This window comes from Choloepus didactylus, chromosome 2, assembly GCF_015220235.1.
Source record: "Choloepus didactylus isolate mChoDid1 chromosome 2, mChoDid1.pri, whole genome shotgun sequence".
Classification (NCBI taxonomy): domain Eukaryota; kingdom Metazoa; phylum Chordata; class Mammalia; order Pilosa; family Megalonychidae; genus Choloepus; species Choloepus didactylus.
The window spans coordinates 22,108,532-22,128,691 of record NC_051308.1 but is presented as its reverse complement, the minus strand read 5'-3'; the positions used below and the strand labels follow the sequence as shown (position 1 = coordinate 22,128,691).

The 20,160-nt window shown below is 37.4% G+C and overlaps 1 protein-coding gene and 1 pseudogene across 5 annotated transcripts in view; both read right to left on the bottom strand.

The window, feature by feature from the left end:
* Nucleotides 1–20,160, bottom strand: part of RYR2 (ryanodine receptor 2) — a 769,122-nt gene that overhangs the window by 434,370 nt on the left and 314,592 nt on the right. For all 5 annotated transcript variants that reach the window (XM_037821856.1, XM_037821863.1, XM_037821872.1 and 2 more), the window contains exons 5-7: nucleotides 17,789–17,863; nucleotides 14,595–14,673; nucleotides 11,987–12,099 (exon numbers count right to left, since the gene is read on the bottom strand). In XM_037821856.1, coding sequence (XP_037677784.1) covers nucleotides 11,987–12,099; nucleotides 14,595–14,673; nucleotides 17,789–17,863 — 267 coding nt within the window. The remainder of the gene's footprint in view (nucleotides 1–11,986; nucleotides 12,100–14,594; nucleotides 14,674–17,788; nucleotides 17,864–20,160) is intronic.
* LOC119526911 lies at nucleotides 3,557–5,911 on the bottom strand (annotated as a pseudogene).

Genomic DNA, 20,160 nt, shown 5'->3' with positions numbered 1-20,160 from the left:
CTTGATTCCATTTGAAATCTCTTAGCCACTGAAACTTTGTTTCCTTTCTTTTCCTCCTTTTGGTCAAGAAAGTATTCTCAATCCCATAATGCCAGGGCCAGGCTCATCCCTGGAAGTCATGTCCCACATTGTCAGGGAGATTTACACTCCTGGGAGTCACGTCCAACGTAGCGGGAAGGATACTAAGTTAATTTGCCAAGTTGGCTTAGAGATACAGGCCACATCTGAGCAACAAAAGAGGTTCTCTAGGGGTGACTCTTACGCATAGTTATAAGTAGGCTTAGCTTTGCCATTGGAGACATAAGTTTCATAAGGGAAAGCCCCAAGATCGAGGGCTTGACTTATTCAATTGGGAGTCCCTATCAATTAAGAGATAGTAGGAATTCCCCAGGTGGAGAAGTTTAAAAGTTCTACATTTTCCCCCAGTCCCTCAAGGGGAATTTGCAAAGATGTTTTATTTTCTGCCCAAAATATTCTGGGATGTATTAGGGTATTATTTTTATGCACCATTCACCAAGCTTATAGCCTTTTTGGGATTAAAGCATTTCATCCTCCTAATACCCTGTGATGGTTAATTTCATGAGTCAATTTGACTAGGTTATAGTGTCCAGTTGTTTGGTCAAACACTGGCCTGCTTATAACTGTGAGGGTATTTCAGATGTGATTCACATCTACAATCAACAAAGGAGATTGCCCTCAGCAAGGTGGAGAGTCTTCTCATTCAATCAGCTGGAGATCTTAAAAACCAGAAATGAGTATTTCTGAGGTCAGAAAGGAATTCAATCTCAACTTCAGCATTAGCTCTTGCCAGAATTTCCAGCCAGCCAGCTTCTCCTGAGAAATTCACACTAAGGACTTCAGCATCGCCTTTATGAGAGTTTCCAGCCTGCAGCATGCCGTACAGACTTCAGAGTTGCCAGCTTCCACAGTCATGTGAGCCAATTTCTTTTAAAATTTTATATATATATGCAGATCCTGTTGTTTTGTTTCTCAGGAGAACCCTAATACATACCGCCAGTGAATTAGGTTGTTTATTATTCCCATACTGCAGATAAAGAATCTGAGGTTTTATTGGCCCAGGCTCATACATATGAAGTAGTAGCCTGGGCTTCAAACTCAGGCCATGACTCCAGAGCCTAAACTTTTAACCACTGCAGGGTGGCATAAGAACCACACCTATGTCAACGAAATAGAGTAAAATAACTCTATTTTATGGACAGCAAATCTTGGTCTATTCAAATTCTAACCTACTGGTGTCACTCAGATAAACTCTATATTAATAAACAAATATGCAGTCAGCCCATTTTTAGTTATTCAGGGTTTAGAATATGAATATTCCAGCAGCCACTATCTATTCCAAAGTCCTTTTACTACACTTTTTGCCCTTTCACCATTTTCTAGATTCTTCTCACTCAGTGATCTTTGAATCCATAAACACAGTGCTCTACATGCCCACTATCAATCAATCACAGTTAGAAATGGGAGAGAAAAATCAACCATCCTTGTAGCAGCTTTAGGTACTTCTCTTAGTATCTCTAACCTATATGGTAACACACTTACTTTCTGTCTTACTATATTCTCATATAGTTCCTTAGGTGTTTGGCTTGTTTTCTCAATTCTTTCAGGGTAGAAACCATGTGTAACATGCCCTTGGTATTTCCTATAGTTTCTACTATACACTAGGTCCACAGAGATAAACAAAAAAAGCATGACTTCATTACAAATGAAAGTAAAATTTAACTAATCTAGTTGGCCACTGTTCTGAAGCTCTATATAAATAAAACTAAATAAGCTGCATAAAATGTAGCTTGAAAATTATTCCTGAATTTTAATTAATAAAGAAGTTTGTTTATAACCAAAGGTAATAAAAGGTGAATCTCATGTATTATTATTATTGTTATAATTTCTACAGTGCTTTTTAATCATAAGAATTTCAAACTCATTATCTCATTGCTTCCTCACAATAACTTTGCCATTAACTACTATTATCAGAATCATCCCCAAGTTACAAATGAGGAAGTCAGAGTTCACATAATTAAGTGACTTGCTCTGGTAGTTAGTGACAGAATTGATGTTAGATGCCAGGGCTGTTGTCAGGTTCCATGTTTTACACAACATCACTGCATAATGCTGTCATCCTGTCAAATACACTCCAGTATGCAGTGGAAAGTACAAGTGGCACAACAACAAAAAATTGCATAGTTATGCCAAAATTAAAATAAGATGTGTGGAATTTATAAACTGAAAAAGTGTGTATGAACTATTTCTACTGCTACTGATTCCTAAGTACAATTCAGAATGCACAGCTCCTGATCAAAATATTATCACCTTATCATCCCCAGCACATACACATAGTAAGGGCTTAACGAATGCTTATTTGAAAAGTTGACACATATATTCATACAGCTATGTTGTCCTAAATGTGCACATGGTGCATTTCTCCTACATTTGTTAGGAAACAAAAGTAGAGAAATGCTCCAGGATTCCCTATAACTACACAAATTAGACATTTCATTCAATTCAGTAATTCTTATCAGTTACATGAAAGTGTTTCACCACTGTCCTGTCTTCATCATTACTTCTTTACACAAAGCAAATTAAACAAACCAGCTCTTCCTAGAAATGCTTGAAAATGGGAACAAAATGTATCAGCAAACAAAAACTGACTCACAACCCCAATCCCACTGTATATATATGTTTATAGAGCAAAGGTACCAACCACTTATTTAATCCTAAATTAATCAATTACAAGTGACACTGATATATAATTTATGGCAGTGGTAATACACATTCTATTACCTAGTGTGTGCTTAACTGCAACAATGCTATATTTCTGACTTTGTTCTAATCTTTGTCCACTATGATGCCCTGGATTTTTTTTTTTTTTTTTTTTTTTTGGCTATAAAACTTAAAATTAGAAGGTACTTATCTATGGCTAACAGTGGATTTCTTTTAAACTTTCAAAACCATTAGGGCTTATTTTTAAATGAGAAGAATTCAGCATGCTTGTGGTACATCCAGAATATAACCTAGTAAGGCAGCAGAAACATGAACCGTACAGGCATGTTTAACAAATATGCAGGAGGCATTTATTTGGTCAATAAGAACAGTACAGTTTATTTGAGTTTTGCAAAACATCAACTATAAATAATGTAAAACTATAACCATACCCAAAAATTAGCTTCTTACACAGACATATCAGGCATTACAAGCTGAAAATCAAGTAAATTAACATTGTTACATTAATAAACACAGTGCCATCTAACCTTTAAAAACAAGTTTCACTGTCACTCTGCAACCCAGTAGCCTTGATCGCATAACTACGTAGTTTACATGGTGTGACTGCGTAATTGTGAAAACCTTGTAGCTCACACTCCCCTTATTCAGTGTACAGACAGATGAGTAGAAAAATGGGGACAAAAACTAAATGAAAAATGGAGTGAGATGGGGGGTGGTGGAATGCTTTGGGTGTACTTTTTTACTTTTATTTTTATTCTTATTTTCATTCTTTTTGGAGTAAGGGAAATGTTCAAACATTGTGGTGATGAATGCATAACTATATGATGGTACTGTGAACAACTGTGCACCATGGATGACTGTAGGCTTTGTGAATATATCTCAATAACACTGAATAAGAAAAAAAACAAGTTTCAAAGTTTCAATGCATGGCACTTGATACACTTTTTAATCTGTTTCATCAGTTCAGAGTATGACAATGGTTATCTCTAGGCTAAAAGTAGTTCTACTTCCAACCAAATATGAAGACATATTTATAACTGGGTATCTACTTTACTAAACCACAATATTTAAAAACTATTAAATGTTACCTAATGTTATTTCCATTAAAAAGGCAACATACATGGTGTTTCATCTCATGACTGTCGATGCACACAGTGTTCAGAGGGTTTTAAAACTATATTCCTATTTTCAATACAGATACTGCAATGTTTCTAACACTTCTAGCAAAATGAATGCTTTCAAAGGGAGCAGAATCGTTTTCAGCCATTGGTGTAATTTTTTTTCCCTTTGGAACAAAGAACACAACAAATAATATGGCTCTGCCCAGATGACCTAATGCAATCAGAAGGTTCTGTCTAGAGGCATTTCTGTTCAAATACCATAACATCATCAAGCTTTCTGTCTGTGTCCTCTTTGCACTAACATTGTCTTTCTCATCTAATTTCTTCTTGCAACTACTCTCTTCTTCACTGATGTCAGCATTATCTGAAAGACCTTCTTCATCTGAATCAACTGTGAGCATCTCATCTTGTTCTTGTGCTGTAGATGTGGAAGGCTGAGCTCCATCATCACTGCTGTTGGTTATAGTTTTGGCAGCATCTTCAGCTTGTTTGGGCCCCACTTTTTGGGGGGTATCACCAACAACTTCAAATTCACTATCTTCACTCTGAAGAATGATAATAATGTGTAGTCATGAAGGAAGTAATCAGCTTGAAGAGCATGCCATTTCTAATTCCAAATTCTGACAACTTCTTACGATTACCAGCTTCTGTTTTTCCCTCCTGTGCAGGTATTAGGGCTGTTCCATGCCCGTCTTCAATTTGGACATCTGGTGCTACCGTAGCAAAGTTTTCTTTCACTATCAAATCTTGCAATTTGAGAACAGTCAATTTATGGACATTCAGCCATGCAGTTATCTCTGGCTTGCATAACAATTGGGGTTTGGAAGATTCAGTACTCATGGCACCAGGAGCTTATTTCTTGGGCTTGGTTATTTATTCAAAATAAATTTTTCTACACTGGTCCCTTTTTTCCTGATAGTATTTTCAATCCTTCTAATACTATCAAATGAGCAATCACTGCATTAGCAGTAATGCTAGCAGGAATAATATTTTCTGCCAATTCCACCCTTCATATATTCATCCTGAAAATACGCATCCTGAGGTTTGCAGCAGAGGTAACAAAATACATTGCAAATGGGTCATCTTTGTCCCTATGAGCTCAGCCCTATCCCCTTTTCCTCCTAAATGAACTCTCAAAGTCTCAATGCTATTTGAAAAAAGACTTGCATAGCTCTTTACATCTAGAACTGGTTGGTCTTTAAGACCTAACTGGGGTTCATTTTGTTGATCTGATGCATTGGTTTCTTCACCAATTTGTACTTCAGCCCAGTCCAACGAAATTGGAGGTTCCATTTTCTGTCATAGTTTGTCCACTGACAACAGATCCTGATGTCATCTTTAAAAAGCTTGGTAAAAAGTTTAACTGAATCATCTCCAGGTGACTTAGCCCATTCCTTAGTAGAAATACATTTTATGTCGCCATCTTTATTAGGTGCCGTGGTTTCAAATTCTGTTGGTTTTCAGGCAGCTTTGGGGTCAGTTCTGTCAGGAAATACTTCTTGATCAGCAAACAATTGATTTGCTTGATCCCCAAACAATTGTCTAAACAAATACTTTGCCCAAAGGATGTAATGAATAGGTTCTGAAAGTGTGTTACAAATTGTATAGTCAGGGAAAGTTCTCTGGGTTGGTTTAGGATGATATTCAATAACACTCAGTCATACCCTTTTGAAATAGTTACTTTCCTAACATAATTGGTAGATCTCTCAATAAGAGGGACATCAGCTACTAGACACATCCTATTTACATCAAGGGGGTAAGCTTTGTTATCTAAAGCACTCATAACCAGTATAAACTATTAAAAAAAAATATCTCCACATTATTGTTGGGCTCCAGGATACTGTCATAGTAGGCTATGATATTAGCTTTTGGTAAAACTGCAGTACACTTTCTTTGGAAACCTATGGCTTTGATCTTCCTACGTGCTTCTTTTGAAAAAAATTGCCTGTTGAGATTCTGACATCAACAGTACACAGATCAGTCAAGTTGAAGTGGGAAGAGCTGATGAGCACAAGGTTCTTGAAGCACTCGCAGCCAATGCCACTTGCACCCCATCAGTATCTGGCCCCGCTCCCGGCCAGTGCCCGGGGAAGCCACCAGACAGTGCCATGGCGGGAAGACTATGAGCAATGGCAGAGGCAGAGGTGGTAGAACCTGCCTGGGATTTTTTTTTTATGAGGATATTCATGTAACGTTTCTAGTATCCTGTTTTACATTTGTTTAATTACCTTTTTAATCTTAAGAAAAAGAATATTGTGCCCTGGCATCCTTCACACTTCCATTGACTTCAATATTCTGCAAACTTATGATTATTCTTTAGCAAAAATACAATTTATTAAATAAGTTACATTAAATATATCTAATCCTCACCACAAAAATCAAAAATATATTCAGTGATTAAACCTAAATTTCTTTCTTCATCTCCAATCTGTAGCCCCTACCCTTTGAAACATGCAATATCAATGATCAAACAAAACTGTTTATGTTTCTCCTATTTTTATATTCTTTTATCATATATCTATCTATATATTTACATATATATATGCACACACACAATCTAACATTTCCCCTTTCAATCACATTCAGATATATATTTCAGTGCTGCTAATTACATTCACAATGCTGTGCTACCATCACCAATATCCATTGCCAAGATATCTCCATCATTCTGAATAGGTACCCTGTACATTTCAAGCCTTAACTTCTCATTCCCAATCATCACCCCATCCCCTGGTAACCTATATTCTAGATTCTGACTCTATGTGTTTGTCCATTCCAATTGCTTCAAATCAGTGAGATCATATATTTGTCCACTTGTGTCTGGCTTATTTCATTCAACATGATGTCTTCCAGATTTATTCATGTTGTCACATGCAAGAGCACTTCATTCATTTTTACAGCTGAATAATATTCCATTGTATGTATATACCACATTTTATTTATCTACTCATCAGATGATGAACACCTGGGTTGCTTCCTTCCTTTGGCAACTGTGAATAATGCCGCTATGAACTTTGATATGCAAATATCTATTTGAGTCCCTGCTTTCAATTCTTTTAGGTACATATCTAGCAGTGGGACCACTCGGTCACATGATAGTTCCATAGCTATCCTTCTGAGGAACCACCAACTGTCCTCCACAGCGGCTGCACCACTTTACATTGCCACCAGCAATGAATGAGTGTACCTACTTCTCTGCATCCTTTCCAACACTTGCTAACTTCCATCGTATCAACAGCAGCCATTCCAATAGGCATGAAATAATATATCTCATTGCAGTCCCAACTTGCATTTCCCTGAGGGCTAATGATGTCAAGCATCTTTTCATGCGTTTTCTGGCCATTTGTGTATCCTCTTTGGAGAGATCTCTCTTCAAGTCCCTTGTCCACTTTTAAATTGGCTTATTTGTCTTTTTGTTAAGTTGAAGGTTTCTGTGGGAATTCTGTGGATAAAAAACTTGTAAACTCTGCTTCTGCTTCAGCATGCATATAGGCAGAAGCCTGCTTTTGTCTAAACTCCTATCGAAGATGATAGGAATGTCTTACTTTGCTATGTTCTTGCACACAGTACATTCCACTCCCAAAGCCAGGCTTATCTGTTGTCTAGTTGCCTGTCGATCCTTGTGTCATAAAGGTCAAAATGTCCCGCCTCCCCTCCTGCCTCCCTAAACAGCACATCTCCCTACCCCAAAAATCTCAATAAAAACCGAGATGAGAATTGCTGGGGAGGACACTCTCTCTTGAGTTGTTCTCACTCTCACCTCTCTTGACTTTTGTCTCGAGTAATTCACTGTGTCACCGTGGTTGCTGCTGGACAGAAAATCACAGGTTTCCCATATATTCTGGATAGTAAACCTTTATCAGATATGTGGTTTCCAAATATTTTCTTCCATTGTGTAGGTTGTCATTTTACTTTCATGATAAAGTACTTCAAGGAATAAAAGTATTTAATTTTGATGAGGTCCCATTTATTTATCTTTTTCTTTTATTCTTGTGCTTTGGGTCTAAAGTCTAATACAATGTCCTGAAGATGCTTCCCTATGTTTTCTTCTAGGATTTTGATAGTTCTGGTCTTAGATTTAGGTCTTTGATCATTTTGAGTGGATTTTAATAAAAGTACAAAGTAGGGGTCCTTTTTTTTTTTTGAAATGGAAATACAGTTTTCCCAGCACCATTTGTTGAAAACACAGTTCTTTCTCAATTGAATGGTCTTTGCCACCTTGTCAAAATTCAGTTGGGAGAGAGCTTGGGCAAGACGGCGGCACAGGGAGGAGTGGAAGCTAAGTAGTCCCCCTGGAACAACTAAAAAAAAACAGAAACAACTAGTAAATAATCCAGAATAACTGCAGGGGGACAAACGAGACCATCCACTCATCATACAGCAACCTGAATTGGGAGGAATGACCAAGATCAGAGCATAAAATCTGTAAGTAAAACCTGCGGATCCAAGTCATGCTACCCCTTCCCCCATAGCCCAAGCTGCAAAGCCTCGTGGTGCCAGAGAGAAGCTCTCTCCCAGCAAGCGAATATAGCTCAGCTGAGCTCCAACTGGGGTTTTAAGTAGTGAGTGTAAACTGCTCACTAAAGGTACGAATCCCCAAAAAACAGACAGAGGCTTTGGGTGACGACTGACCTTGGAGAGCCGGAGGGTTGCCTTGGACTAGGTCTGAAGCGGACTATCTGTTTCTTTTTTGGCTCAGTGGAGAAAGCCCCAGCCATTTTCAGTTTCCAGGGCTGTGACTCAGGGAAGGGTGGAGACAGCACAAGCAGAGAGAGAGACCATTGAAATGCTAATGACCTCCCCCTAGGGGGTCTATCTTTGCTAAGAGGAAAGGGGTGGGGCCCTTTCTATTCAGAACCAGACCCCAGAGCCTGGTAGAACACAGCCATACCTCCTCACACCAGTCAAGAATTATAGGCTAACAGGCATCACCTGCTGGGCAGAAAAGCACAGTGACCTGAGGCATCACAGGGTGGAGCAATTTCCTAAGACACACCCTCAGGGAAACCAGATACTGAATATTTCTTCCCTCTGGGACCTGAGCCTGTTCTGGTCTGGGAAAACCTGATTTGGATAACCAAGGAAACCATGCCTAGACAACAGAAAATACAACCTACACTAAGAAAAACAAAGTTATGGCCCAGTCAAAGGAACAAACGTACACTTCAACTGAGATACAGGAATTTAAACAACTAATGCTAAATCAATTCAAAAAGTTTAGAGAAGATATTGCAAAAGAGATAGAGGCTGTAAAGAAAACACTGGGCATACATAAGGCAGAAATCGAAAGTTCAAAAAAACAACTAGTAGAATCTATGGAAATGAAAGGCACAACACAAGAGATGAAAGACACAATGGAAACATACAACAGCAGATCTCAAGAGGCAGAAGAAAACACTCAGGAACTGGAGAACAAAACACCTGAAAGCCTACATGCAAAGGAGCAGATGGAGAAAAGAATGAAAAAATATGAGCAACGTCTCCGGGAACTTAAGGATGAAACAAAATACAATAATGTACATATCATTGGTGTCCCAGAAAGAGAAGAGAAGGGAAAAGGGGCAGAAGCAGTAATAGAGGAAATAATTAATGAACATTTCCCATCTCTTATGAAAGACATAAAATTACAGATCCAAGAAGCACAGCGTACTCCAAACAGAAGAGATCTGAACAGGCCTATGCCAAGACACTTAATAATCAGATTATCAAATGTCAAAGACAAAGAGAGAATCCTGAAAGCAGCGAGAGAAAAGCAATCCATTACATACAAAGGAAGCTTAATAAGACTATGTGCGGATCTCTCGGCAGAAACCATGGAGGCAAGAAGGAAGTGGTGTGATATATTTAAGATACTGAAAGAGAAAAACCGCCAATCAAGAATCCTACATCCAGCAAAGCTGTCCTTCAAATATGAGGGAGAGCTCAAAATATTTTCTGACAAACAGACAATGAGAGACTTTGTGAACAAGACATCCGCCCTACAGGAAATACTAAAGGGAGCACTACAGAGTGATAGGGGAAGACAGGAGTGCGTGGTTTAGAACACAATTTTGGGAGATGGTAGCACAACAGTATCTGTGGAAACAAATTAAAGAGAGCAGAATGTACTATAAAGAAAAAATCAGCAGGAAGTCTTCTTGAAGACCCAAGCTGCGTGTGGAGATAATACTGGAGAGTCCTGCAGCCACCTAATTAAAGTATCTATTCAGAATATATAGAGCCGTTCTAGAAGCCCACACTTATTTTAAAGGACTTGGGAGAGCTTTCCCGCCTATAAAATTTATGCTTACATCAGAAATTTTCCTTACCGTGTAGAGACTGCAAGAGATTATTGGAAAGTACATGAAGGAAAGTGCCAATAAAAGAGATATTCACAAGAAAAAAAAAAAAATTCAGTTGGCCATAAACGTGAGGGGTGATTTCTGAGCTCTCAATTCAATTCCATTGGTCTGTTTGTCTATCCTTATGCCAGTAGCATGCTATTTTGATTACTGTGGCTTTGTAATAAGTTTTAAGATCGGACAGCATGAGTCCTCCAGCTTCATTCTTTTTTATCATGATGGCTTTAGCTATTCCAGGCCCCCTTACCCTTCCATATAAATCTGAAGATTGATTTTCCATTTCTGCAAAGAAGGTTATTAGAGTTTTGATTGGGACTGCACTGAGTGTATCAATTGCTTTGGGCAGGATAGACATCTTAATGATATTTAGTCTCCCAATCCATGAACACAGAATGTACTTCCATTTATTTAGATCTTCTTTCATTTCTTTGGCAGTTGTTCAACAGCAATTTATTAATTTCACTAATAAGGACTGTTTGTTGTTCTAAGATTCCAGAATTCCCAGAAGTTAAATAAACTAAGAAATAATGACTCTCAACATTTAATTAGTTCTATAACAATTTTCTCTTATACTATCCTCTTCATTTACTCTCCCTTTATGTCCCTTCCCCTTCAATTAAAAAAAAAAAAAAGTTGAATTATTTGAGATTGAAATAATTCTAACTGTAACAAATAAGCATAGCACCAAAATATTTCCAAGTGTGGTTTCAGAAACCCTCATTTTTTGCCAAATACACTGAAGAAGTTGAGAAAGTGTAAGAACCCACCTTTAATGTGACATGGTAGAGTCCTCTGTTTTCATGAAATGGAAGGAGAGAACCGTGAAACTCTTTCCACGCTTCACATGCTTCAAATATAAAGAAGTCTTCTGCATCACCGCCACTAATTGAAGATCTATTCTTTACTTGCTGGTGCTGTTGCCTTTTCCCCTTTGTCAAGTGACTCCTAGTTTGTTTTGCATTCACAGATTCTGAAGCCAGTTGCAATTCTCTTCCTTTACTAAAGATCTCTTCACAAACATCCCAGTTTTTCTTTTTTCAAAGGGTGGAAAGAAGGCAGAAGGTAGATGCACCCCATCAAACTTCAGATATGTTTCAAAACCCATTCAATTGCCACTTCCCAGTTTGCTCGATCTTCAGCTCGGTGCTCGCCAAGGCTGCAACCACGCTCCCTCCGCTTCCGCTTCCGGGTTCCCAGGGCCTCCGACTGCCCGGGACAACACTGCAACAGGCCCTCACAAGCCCAGGAACGTCACGCGCCCCCTACGCGCCCAGGCAAACCCCAACTGGCACTGGGTGTCCTCCTGCCTCAGTCCCGGAAGTGGTGGTCTCCGGGGGCGGGGCTGTTTCTCCTTCTTGACATGCAAATGTTTCTCAAAGAATACACATAATACTTTGCTTTTATAAATATCAAAATAGGTAATAGAACTTTGTTAAAATAACCTTTACATTGGGCACAAAATAAAGACCATAGAATTTTGAATTCCTGATCTGAACTAATTTATACATTACTAATAAAATAATCCACGAACAGGCCATCAATATCATCTGCATGAAAATCAAGGTCACAAGGGAAGTCTGCCTAAATAAACCTGGTAAGCAACACTTCCACACATGTCATGTTATTCTCCACTTAGGGAGTTATTTATAATTCATCAAATAGAGATACAGGCTTGTACATAGGCAATTTTCCTAGATAATTTGCAATCTAAGCCTTAAAGAGATAATTTTATTGACCTTTCATTTATCATCTCACCAAATATACAATCCCGCTTTCCATACTTACCAGGTACCTTTCAGAGGACACACTAACTAAGATGAGGTCATCTCCAACCCGTACTTTTTCTCCTTCCGATCGCTGCTTAGAGGCAGGATGTATAGTCCACCAACAGGCCTCACCTGCAACAGAATTGAAACATGAACTGTGAATTAAATATCTCCTAATTCAAAATGTATTTTTTTGTCAGTATCACCAAAATAAAAGGGGGAATGAAATAAGTCTTCAAGATCAGTCTCTTTAAAACCAAATTATTCCACTCACGCTTCCTCCAGAAATTAGAAACTTAATACAAATTAATCTCTTACACCATGGGACTCAAAAGAATTGAGACAGATTAGCTTAAAATAAGACATTCTCATGTGTGAAGATTCTTCTCACAGAAACTGATTGTGATATTTTGAGAAATTTGGTGTCTTTTTCCCCCAACTAAGCATTGTTTATAAAGGATATTTATGCTAACATAAGGCCAAATTCACCAGTCATGCTGATCTGATTTCTTTCTTTATACAAATCACATGTTATTGCACAGCTCACATTCCTCTCTGTAATAACATTTGGTTTCCATCATTTGATTTTCAGAAGAACGTGGGTTCTTGTAATGCTACAATTACATTATATCGATCAAAAAATCTCAGTACTTTAAGGAGATAATGAATTTAAAAAGGTATGCAAAGTGTTGTCATCTAAAATTATATGACCCTATCCCTCTTTTTGTCTTGTTTCATTTCGTTATTTTAAAATGTAGTCATTTCTATTCATCTAAGGTCAAAATACAAGAGAATTTTACTATAGACACATTCATGATATAAAGATCTGGATATATGCTAAGTCAAATAATTTCTTTTAAAACAAGTCAAGCATATGCCTCATGAACTACATACCTATCCAAACCATTATCATTCCTCAGTTCGATTACCTCAGATGTGAACTTGGGCATATAATTCTTCAGTACGTCAGAAGAATAGTATCCCCTTACTCAACTTTATTATTATTCCATAATACTTAATTTTTCTTCTTGTCTAATACTCCCATCTCAGATGTAAGTTCTATACCAGTAGGGACTCTGTATATTTTGTTCACTGTGGTATCCCGTTAGCTCCTACTAACTTATTGTAGGCACTCAATAAATAAAAATTCATTTTGCATGAATGAGTGAACAAATCATTATACAATATTTCTTAAGCATTTTTACAGTCAATACATAACCTGCGCCTTGAGCTGCTTTGCGTAAAGCATAGTCTTTACTTGACTGTCATCTAGCAGAATCCCTTATGTTTATTTACCTAATTCACATTTTTAAAGTTGTAGGAAGTTTTCATTCATTCGCTCAACTGTTTATGGAGCATGTACTATTTGCCAGTCATGGCTTTAGGAGCTGTGGATAGCTTCATAAACAAATTAGAAATAATTATCTGCCCTTGTGAGCTTAATTCTAATGAAGGAAGAAAGACAAAAATAATAAGTATAATAAATAATTCGGCAATTAAGAAGCAGTAAAAAGCTATGGGAAAAAAACAGATAGCCTACTAGGAATCAGGATTTGGGGGAGGGAGTAACTTGTTTTGTTATTTTGACTTATTATACAACCATCTCAATGTATAAAACAAGCCATAGGTCATCTCTGACTTTTACTTCTTTTGAGAAAGATAACTAAAGACTTTATTTTTCATTTAACTGTGTGCTGAAGTAAATTAATTAAAATGAGAAAACTAGCAAAAACACAGAGGAATGACTGAGCCAATATAAAATGAAATAAGACAACATGTTGGTCTTTTAAAGTTAATTAGGCTGGGAAATATAGTTTTATTTTTATCCTTTATTTATATTTGAACAATTTAGAGAGTGTAGGAAATTATTTTAGAAAGGAAAGGTTTGCGATAGTAAATTGATACTATACCTGAAAAGAACTTAGAAGGAATTGGTCTATTTCCTTCCATTCTCATTTTCTACCTTTTTTTTAAAGCTATTTTTAATTTTAAAAGAAATGCATGATCATTGTAAAAGATAAAACAGTCATATTTTACAGGGGTATATGAAGTACAGTCCTCAGAGTACTGAGAGCAAGGACATAAATAAAGCCCATATTCTCCTATTTTAATTTTCTGAAAGAATAAATGTGCTAATATAAACACTGTTGCTTCAAAAATATGCAAATACATGTTTGTTTGGAAGATAGGTAGCAAAATGCCATGTGGTCAAAGAAACAAAAGAGACTTTTCTATTTGAATGCTGACATTGAGTATGTTACCTTTTTAGATGAAAACATTTTTAAGGTAAAGGAAAACCAAAGAGACATGCAGTAATACTTCATTACCTAATCAATGCAAATTAATATGGACAATACCAGTAAATCATGTAGTATGTATAGATTTTCTATACAACCTCATAAATAGAATCAAGATTGAAGCTAATAACATGTAAATGACCAACAGAAACAATATACACTTCTACCTTCTACTAAACACCTTCCTTAAAAAGACATTTTTTTTCCTGACTGCAACCATAAGAATATTCCTTTAATGTCTCTTCTATCATGTGCGTGACTTATTCCAATCCAATCTCTGCCGACAGAGATCTCTCTGAATACCGCTTTATCATGGCACAAGGTGCTCACCTGTTGTATCCTCTTGCAAACCAACGTCAAAGGCCAATTTATCAGTTGAAGACCGGGAGGTGGACAGGCAGCACAGATACTAAAAAACACAGAATCAGTAGTTGTCACTAAAAGTCTATAGTCCTATTAGATTTTTATTCTGAAGTGCAAGTTGGTATCAGCCTGTCACTGCTGTATCAGTCTTTTCCTTCAAAGCTGGATGATGCTCTGTGCAAAGCCCAGGTTTTTAATTGCCTGAGAGGCAGGGCAGCACTTAGCATTCATTAGGAGTAATGTTCAGAAGGAAATTTGCTTTTTTTTGTTTTTGTTTTTTTTCTCCTTATAAAAGACCGAAAAGATGTGTTCTGTCAGTAAAAGAAGATAAGTAATTGAGAATGTGTTTGTACATCTCTTGCTTCAACAGCACAACCTGATCTGAGGGTTAGAAACATTTCTCCCAAACAGGAATTTGAAAACTATTCACTGTATCTTCTTGTTTTGTTTTTATTCACAAAGTTTAACCCATTTAAGTGCACCCAGAATTGATTCTGGCACACAGCGTGTCACAGTAAAGTGAAGTTCCGTCCTGTGTTTATATGTGTATGATTCCCTAGGAGTATCAAACTCTTGCAACACCATCCTCTCAAGTTTTTGTTGTGTTTCTGTTTTTGTTTTCGTTTTAAATCTTCCTAAGTTTCCCTAACCATATTTTCTTTGACATAAAGTTTAAGGTCATTTCTTTAGGCCAAGTCCCCTATCCCCATCCCAACCTCAAACACCTTAAGGGTATTAAAAATGGGGTCATTTTGGTATGACCTCAAAATACATCACCACCTACACCAACCAAGTGCACTGCCAACAAGAAAAGGAGCCCAACAAATTGTCCTCAGAAGCAATTTTGGGGACTGAGCAAGCCCAGATTCCCAGAAACACTGGACAACTAATGCAAAGTCTGAAAAATCCCTATCATGGCAGGATCCATCCAGCTAAGTGGGTACACGTAAGTGTGAAGAGGTAGGAGATAAGCAGATCTGCAGGCAGATATGTGTGCACACTGAAAAAAAGAAAGTACAATGGGAATATGAAATAAAATTCATGGGAGAATTCTGACTCTATCACTTGAGTGCAAAGCACTGGCTCCCTCAGTTATAGGAAAGGGACTCTGAGGGTCCCCAAACATGTTCTTAGCCTGTGCAGGTGTGTGAGCCTGACCTCGAGACAGGCAGCCCATGGTGGTCCCTAAGTCCTTAGACTTTAGTTTTAAACTGAGTTAAATGTTTGCCTTTATTGGAGAAAAAGTGACAGCTTTACAGTACTCAGACTTCCTAGGCAAAAACATATGATTATCCCTATTTATTAAAGTCTTTTGTAATTCTTAGTATTTCTTAATATTATTATGGTACTATCCATCCACTAACATATATTCTCTTCTCTAATGTGCACAGCAACTCTGAGGTGGAAACTATAGCTATTCCACTAAAAGTTAATTTAACTTCCATCAGGACAATGATGTGGTCTCATCACTCCTGTATCCCAACACCCAGAACGGTGCCCAGTGAATAGAAGGTGCTGAATAATATTTATTAAAATGAATGGATGAGTTTTCATCTGTTACAGGCTTAGAGAGGTTCAACAGGGTGTTCAAGGCCTTACAGCAATCAGCAGAGTGGCACTTAACCCAGATCTAACAACCAAGCCCAGGTTCTTTCCCCTCTGCTATGTTTAGAGCGGTTATTTTAAAACGGTAGCTAACATTTATTGACAACGTTATTTCATGTGGTCTCCGTGTTTTGATTGCTACAGAAAATTGAATTCTATCTTTGAAGTTTTAATAAGGGATTGCTACTTACAAAAATGTTGTTGTATATTGGTCTCATATCCAGTCACTTTTATTAAAGTATTTACTTTATTTTATTCCAGATCTTATCATATCAAGCCAAGATACCAGAACAATGTTAGATAGCAATGGTAAAAGAACATATTCTTTCTTTTTTTTAAATCAAGAATGGTTTCAATGTTTCACAATTAAGTATGATGTTAGCTACTGATTCAACATTAATGATCACTGAGGGAACAATTATCAATGCTTAGTTTAACAGTCTTTATTATAATAGGTGTTGAGTTTTATTAAAGACCTTTTTCAGCACTTATTAAGATGATCCAGTTTTTCTTGTTCCACCTATTTATGTAACATGGGTCATTAACAGAAATGCTAATATTAAATTATAATTAAACCATACCTATACATTTCCTATACTACAGAACTCCATTAGCCAGCCCTTTAAATCACATATTCACACAAATATTCATGATTGAGATTGACAGTTTTTCATGTGCTTATCAGGAAACGACATTGAGGCTATGCTTAGTCTCCTGCCCGGGAATAATTAATCTCCTCCTAAAAGTTTAATAGAACCATACGGAATGATCAATTACACTGTATCTAAGAAAATGAAATACATGTAGCCACTAAAAATACGTTTAAAAAAGCAGGATAGAAATTTGATTATGTAGTAAGATCTCAATTATGTTAAAAAGCAAGAAAGGAGAAAAGATTGAGAGTTTTTAAAAGTTCCACATGGTGTTCTCTCTTTAGTGTGATCATGAAAAATGTGTTTCTAATATAATTTCAAAATCTCATAGATTGACTGTCTATTGTCTTTATAATCTAAGAAAGCTTTTAAAAGAAAACAATAAAACTTGTTTTAAATATATGGGAGGTAGAGAATAAAAAAAACTGTGCCTAGGAGGAGTCCGGTGGATAACTGGGTGAAAGCAGGAATTGTGAAGAAGAAAGAGATCATCTAGTTAAAAAGCAAAAGAAGTTAGCAGGTAGAATTGACAGTGTAATTCACAGGTAGAGTTTTTCTTGAATCTTGCCTTTCAGCTAATAGATGAGCTGCTCGAAAGAAAATCATAAAAGAAATATTTCTTATTTGACTCTCATATCTCTCTCCTCCTAAAACTAGTCTATCAAAATAAGATATTTAAAATAGTACCATAGGATGACAGAATTGAAGGAATTTAGAGATTACCTAAGTTAACCTTCATCTCACAGATGGGAAAACTAAACAAGGTACAAACAGATTAAGGAACACATATATCCAAGTTTATTAATGCCATTGCTGAAATGATGTTACCAAAATTTCCTGAATATGTATCTCCAAGTGGATGAGCATAACCATATAAGAGATGAAATCAAAGTACCTACTTACCATGCCACTGTAGGAATGACGTAGCAAAATGGCATGTCCATAGAGGAGGGTCCGATGACCACCACCCTGAGCAGTCTGCATTGAGAGGAGAAAGGAGCAAAAAGAGAAAAACACAAGAGTAAACTTAATTAAGAAAATAAAATACTCTTTCTCTCACAGAACTTTACATTTAGTAGGTGTGTTGGTTTGGATGTATTATGTCCCCCAAAACGCCATGTTCTTTGATGTAATCTTGTGTAGGTATTTAGTGTTGATTAGATTGTAATTCTTTTATTGAGCATTTCCAGGGAGATGCAACCCACCCAATTGTAGGTGATAACTCTGATTGGATAATTGCCATGGAGGTGTGGCCCTGCCCATTCAGCCTGGGCCTTGAGTAGCTTACTAGAGCACTATATAAGCTCAGACAGAGGAGCAAGCTTGCTACAGCCAAGAGGGACACTTTGAAGAATGCACAGGAGCTGACAGAGGAACATCCTGGGAGAAAGCCATTTTGAAACCAGAACTCTGGAAGAGACACCAGCCACGTGCCTTCCCAGCTAACAGAGGTTTTCTGGACGCCATTGGCCATCATCCAGTGAAGGTACCCGATTGCTGATGACTTACCTTGGACACCTTATTGGCCTTAAGACTGTAACTGTGTAACCAAATAAACCCCCTTTTATAAAAGCCAATCCATTTCTGGTGTTTTGCATAATGGGTAGCATTAGCAAACTAAAACAGTAGGAAAGAACTGAAATACAGCTGTCAAGGAAGTCTCTACTGTGTGGTTAGTGTCCGATCTAGGTCTTGAAGATCGAACTTGATTTTAGTAAATAGGGGAGTCACTTTTGATTTCTCTCTTTCCATCATGCATTCAGATGCCTATTCACTTCCTCATTAGTTCAAATCCTTAAGTCACCTGGGTAGAAGCAATAGCTCCCTAGCTAGCCTTCTTACCTCCATTCTCTCTTCCCATTATAAGCAAAGCCTTCCATAATGCTTTAAACCCAACTCCTTACCAGAGCCTGCAAGATTTGGCCTAACCTGGGCTTTCCTTTCCATCTGCATCTCATGTCCCTTCTCTTTACCCCATTCCAGCTATACTCTTCTTCTTTCAAGATCCAAGATGTATCTCAAATATGATTATTTTTCCTTCTAGAAACCTAACTGCCTTATCATCTTCCGCATCTCAACTTTAATGTCACTCTTCAGAAAGGCCTCCTGTGACCTCTAAGTTAGGTTGGAAACCAAATTTATTCTACTTTCAATTACTTTCTATCACAAACTTTGATGTCTACTTCGTAACAGTCATCTTAATATATAATGATTTATTTTTAGTTTACGGATCTATTTTTATATTGTGATTTCCTTTGGACAGGGAGCATGATATGTTATTCACCACTGTATCCCAAGGTGCCTAGCAAAATGCATGGCACATAGTAAGCACTAAATAAATACTTGTTTAATGAATGAGTCTTCCTAAGACAAAACTCATCATATCACTTCCAGGCTTTAAAACATTTCACACCTCCCAACTGCTTATAGGATAAGAATCTTATCTTCATCATATGAAACAGAGCCAGAGCAGTGATTCTCAAATTTTAGATGCCTAAGAATCACCTGCAGAGCATATTAAAACACAGATTCCTGGGCCCTACCCCTGAGATTCTGATGCAGTAGGTCTGGGGTTGTTTCAGAGAAATTTAATTTTAAAATCTCCCAGGTGATGTAGATGCTGCTGGTCCAAAGACAACACTGTGAGTGGTACAAACACAGAGGACATTTAGTCTTAAACATTTTGAGCTTTATCCCCTTAATCATCCTATGCTCTAAACACATCACAACACTTTCCCTTCCAAGAATATGCCGTCCTGCTTTCATGGAACATAATATTTGCTTTGTCTTGGAACATAATATTCCCTCCATCTGTACTCTTTTCTGCCTTATAAACTATTCATGTTTTAAATGCCAGTTAAAGGGTACTTCCTCTTTGATGCCATATCTGGTTCCCTCAAAATGAGCTACTCCTCCTGTGCTCCTACAGCCCTAGGTATACACTTATACTTTGGTCTCATCACTACGCTGCAGTTTCTTTTCTCTCCTAGACCAGAATATGAGCTCTTCAAGGACAGTGACCCTGCCTTGATTTATTGTTTCACCCCAGTCTGAGCACAAAGCCAGACAATAGTTAGCACTCAATAAATATTTATTCGATGAAAAAATGAATGGATGGGGGAGGGGGTCCATTTCACACTGAGGATTGGGGATTGAATCAAGTCCCCCACAAAAGGCAATGTTCAGGTCCCAACCCTGGTCCTGTGGGTAGGAACCCATATATAAATAGGACCTTTGAAGATGTTGTGAACTAAGGTGTGCCCCCACTGAAGGAG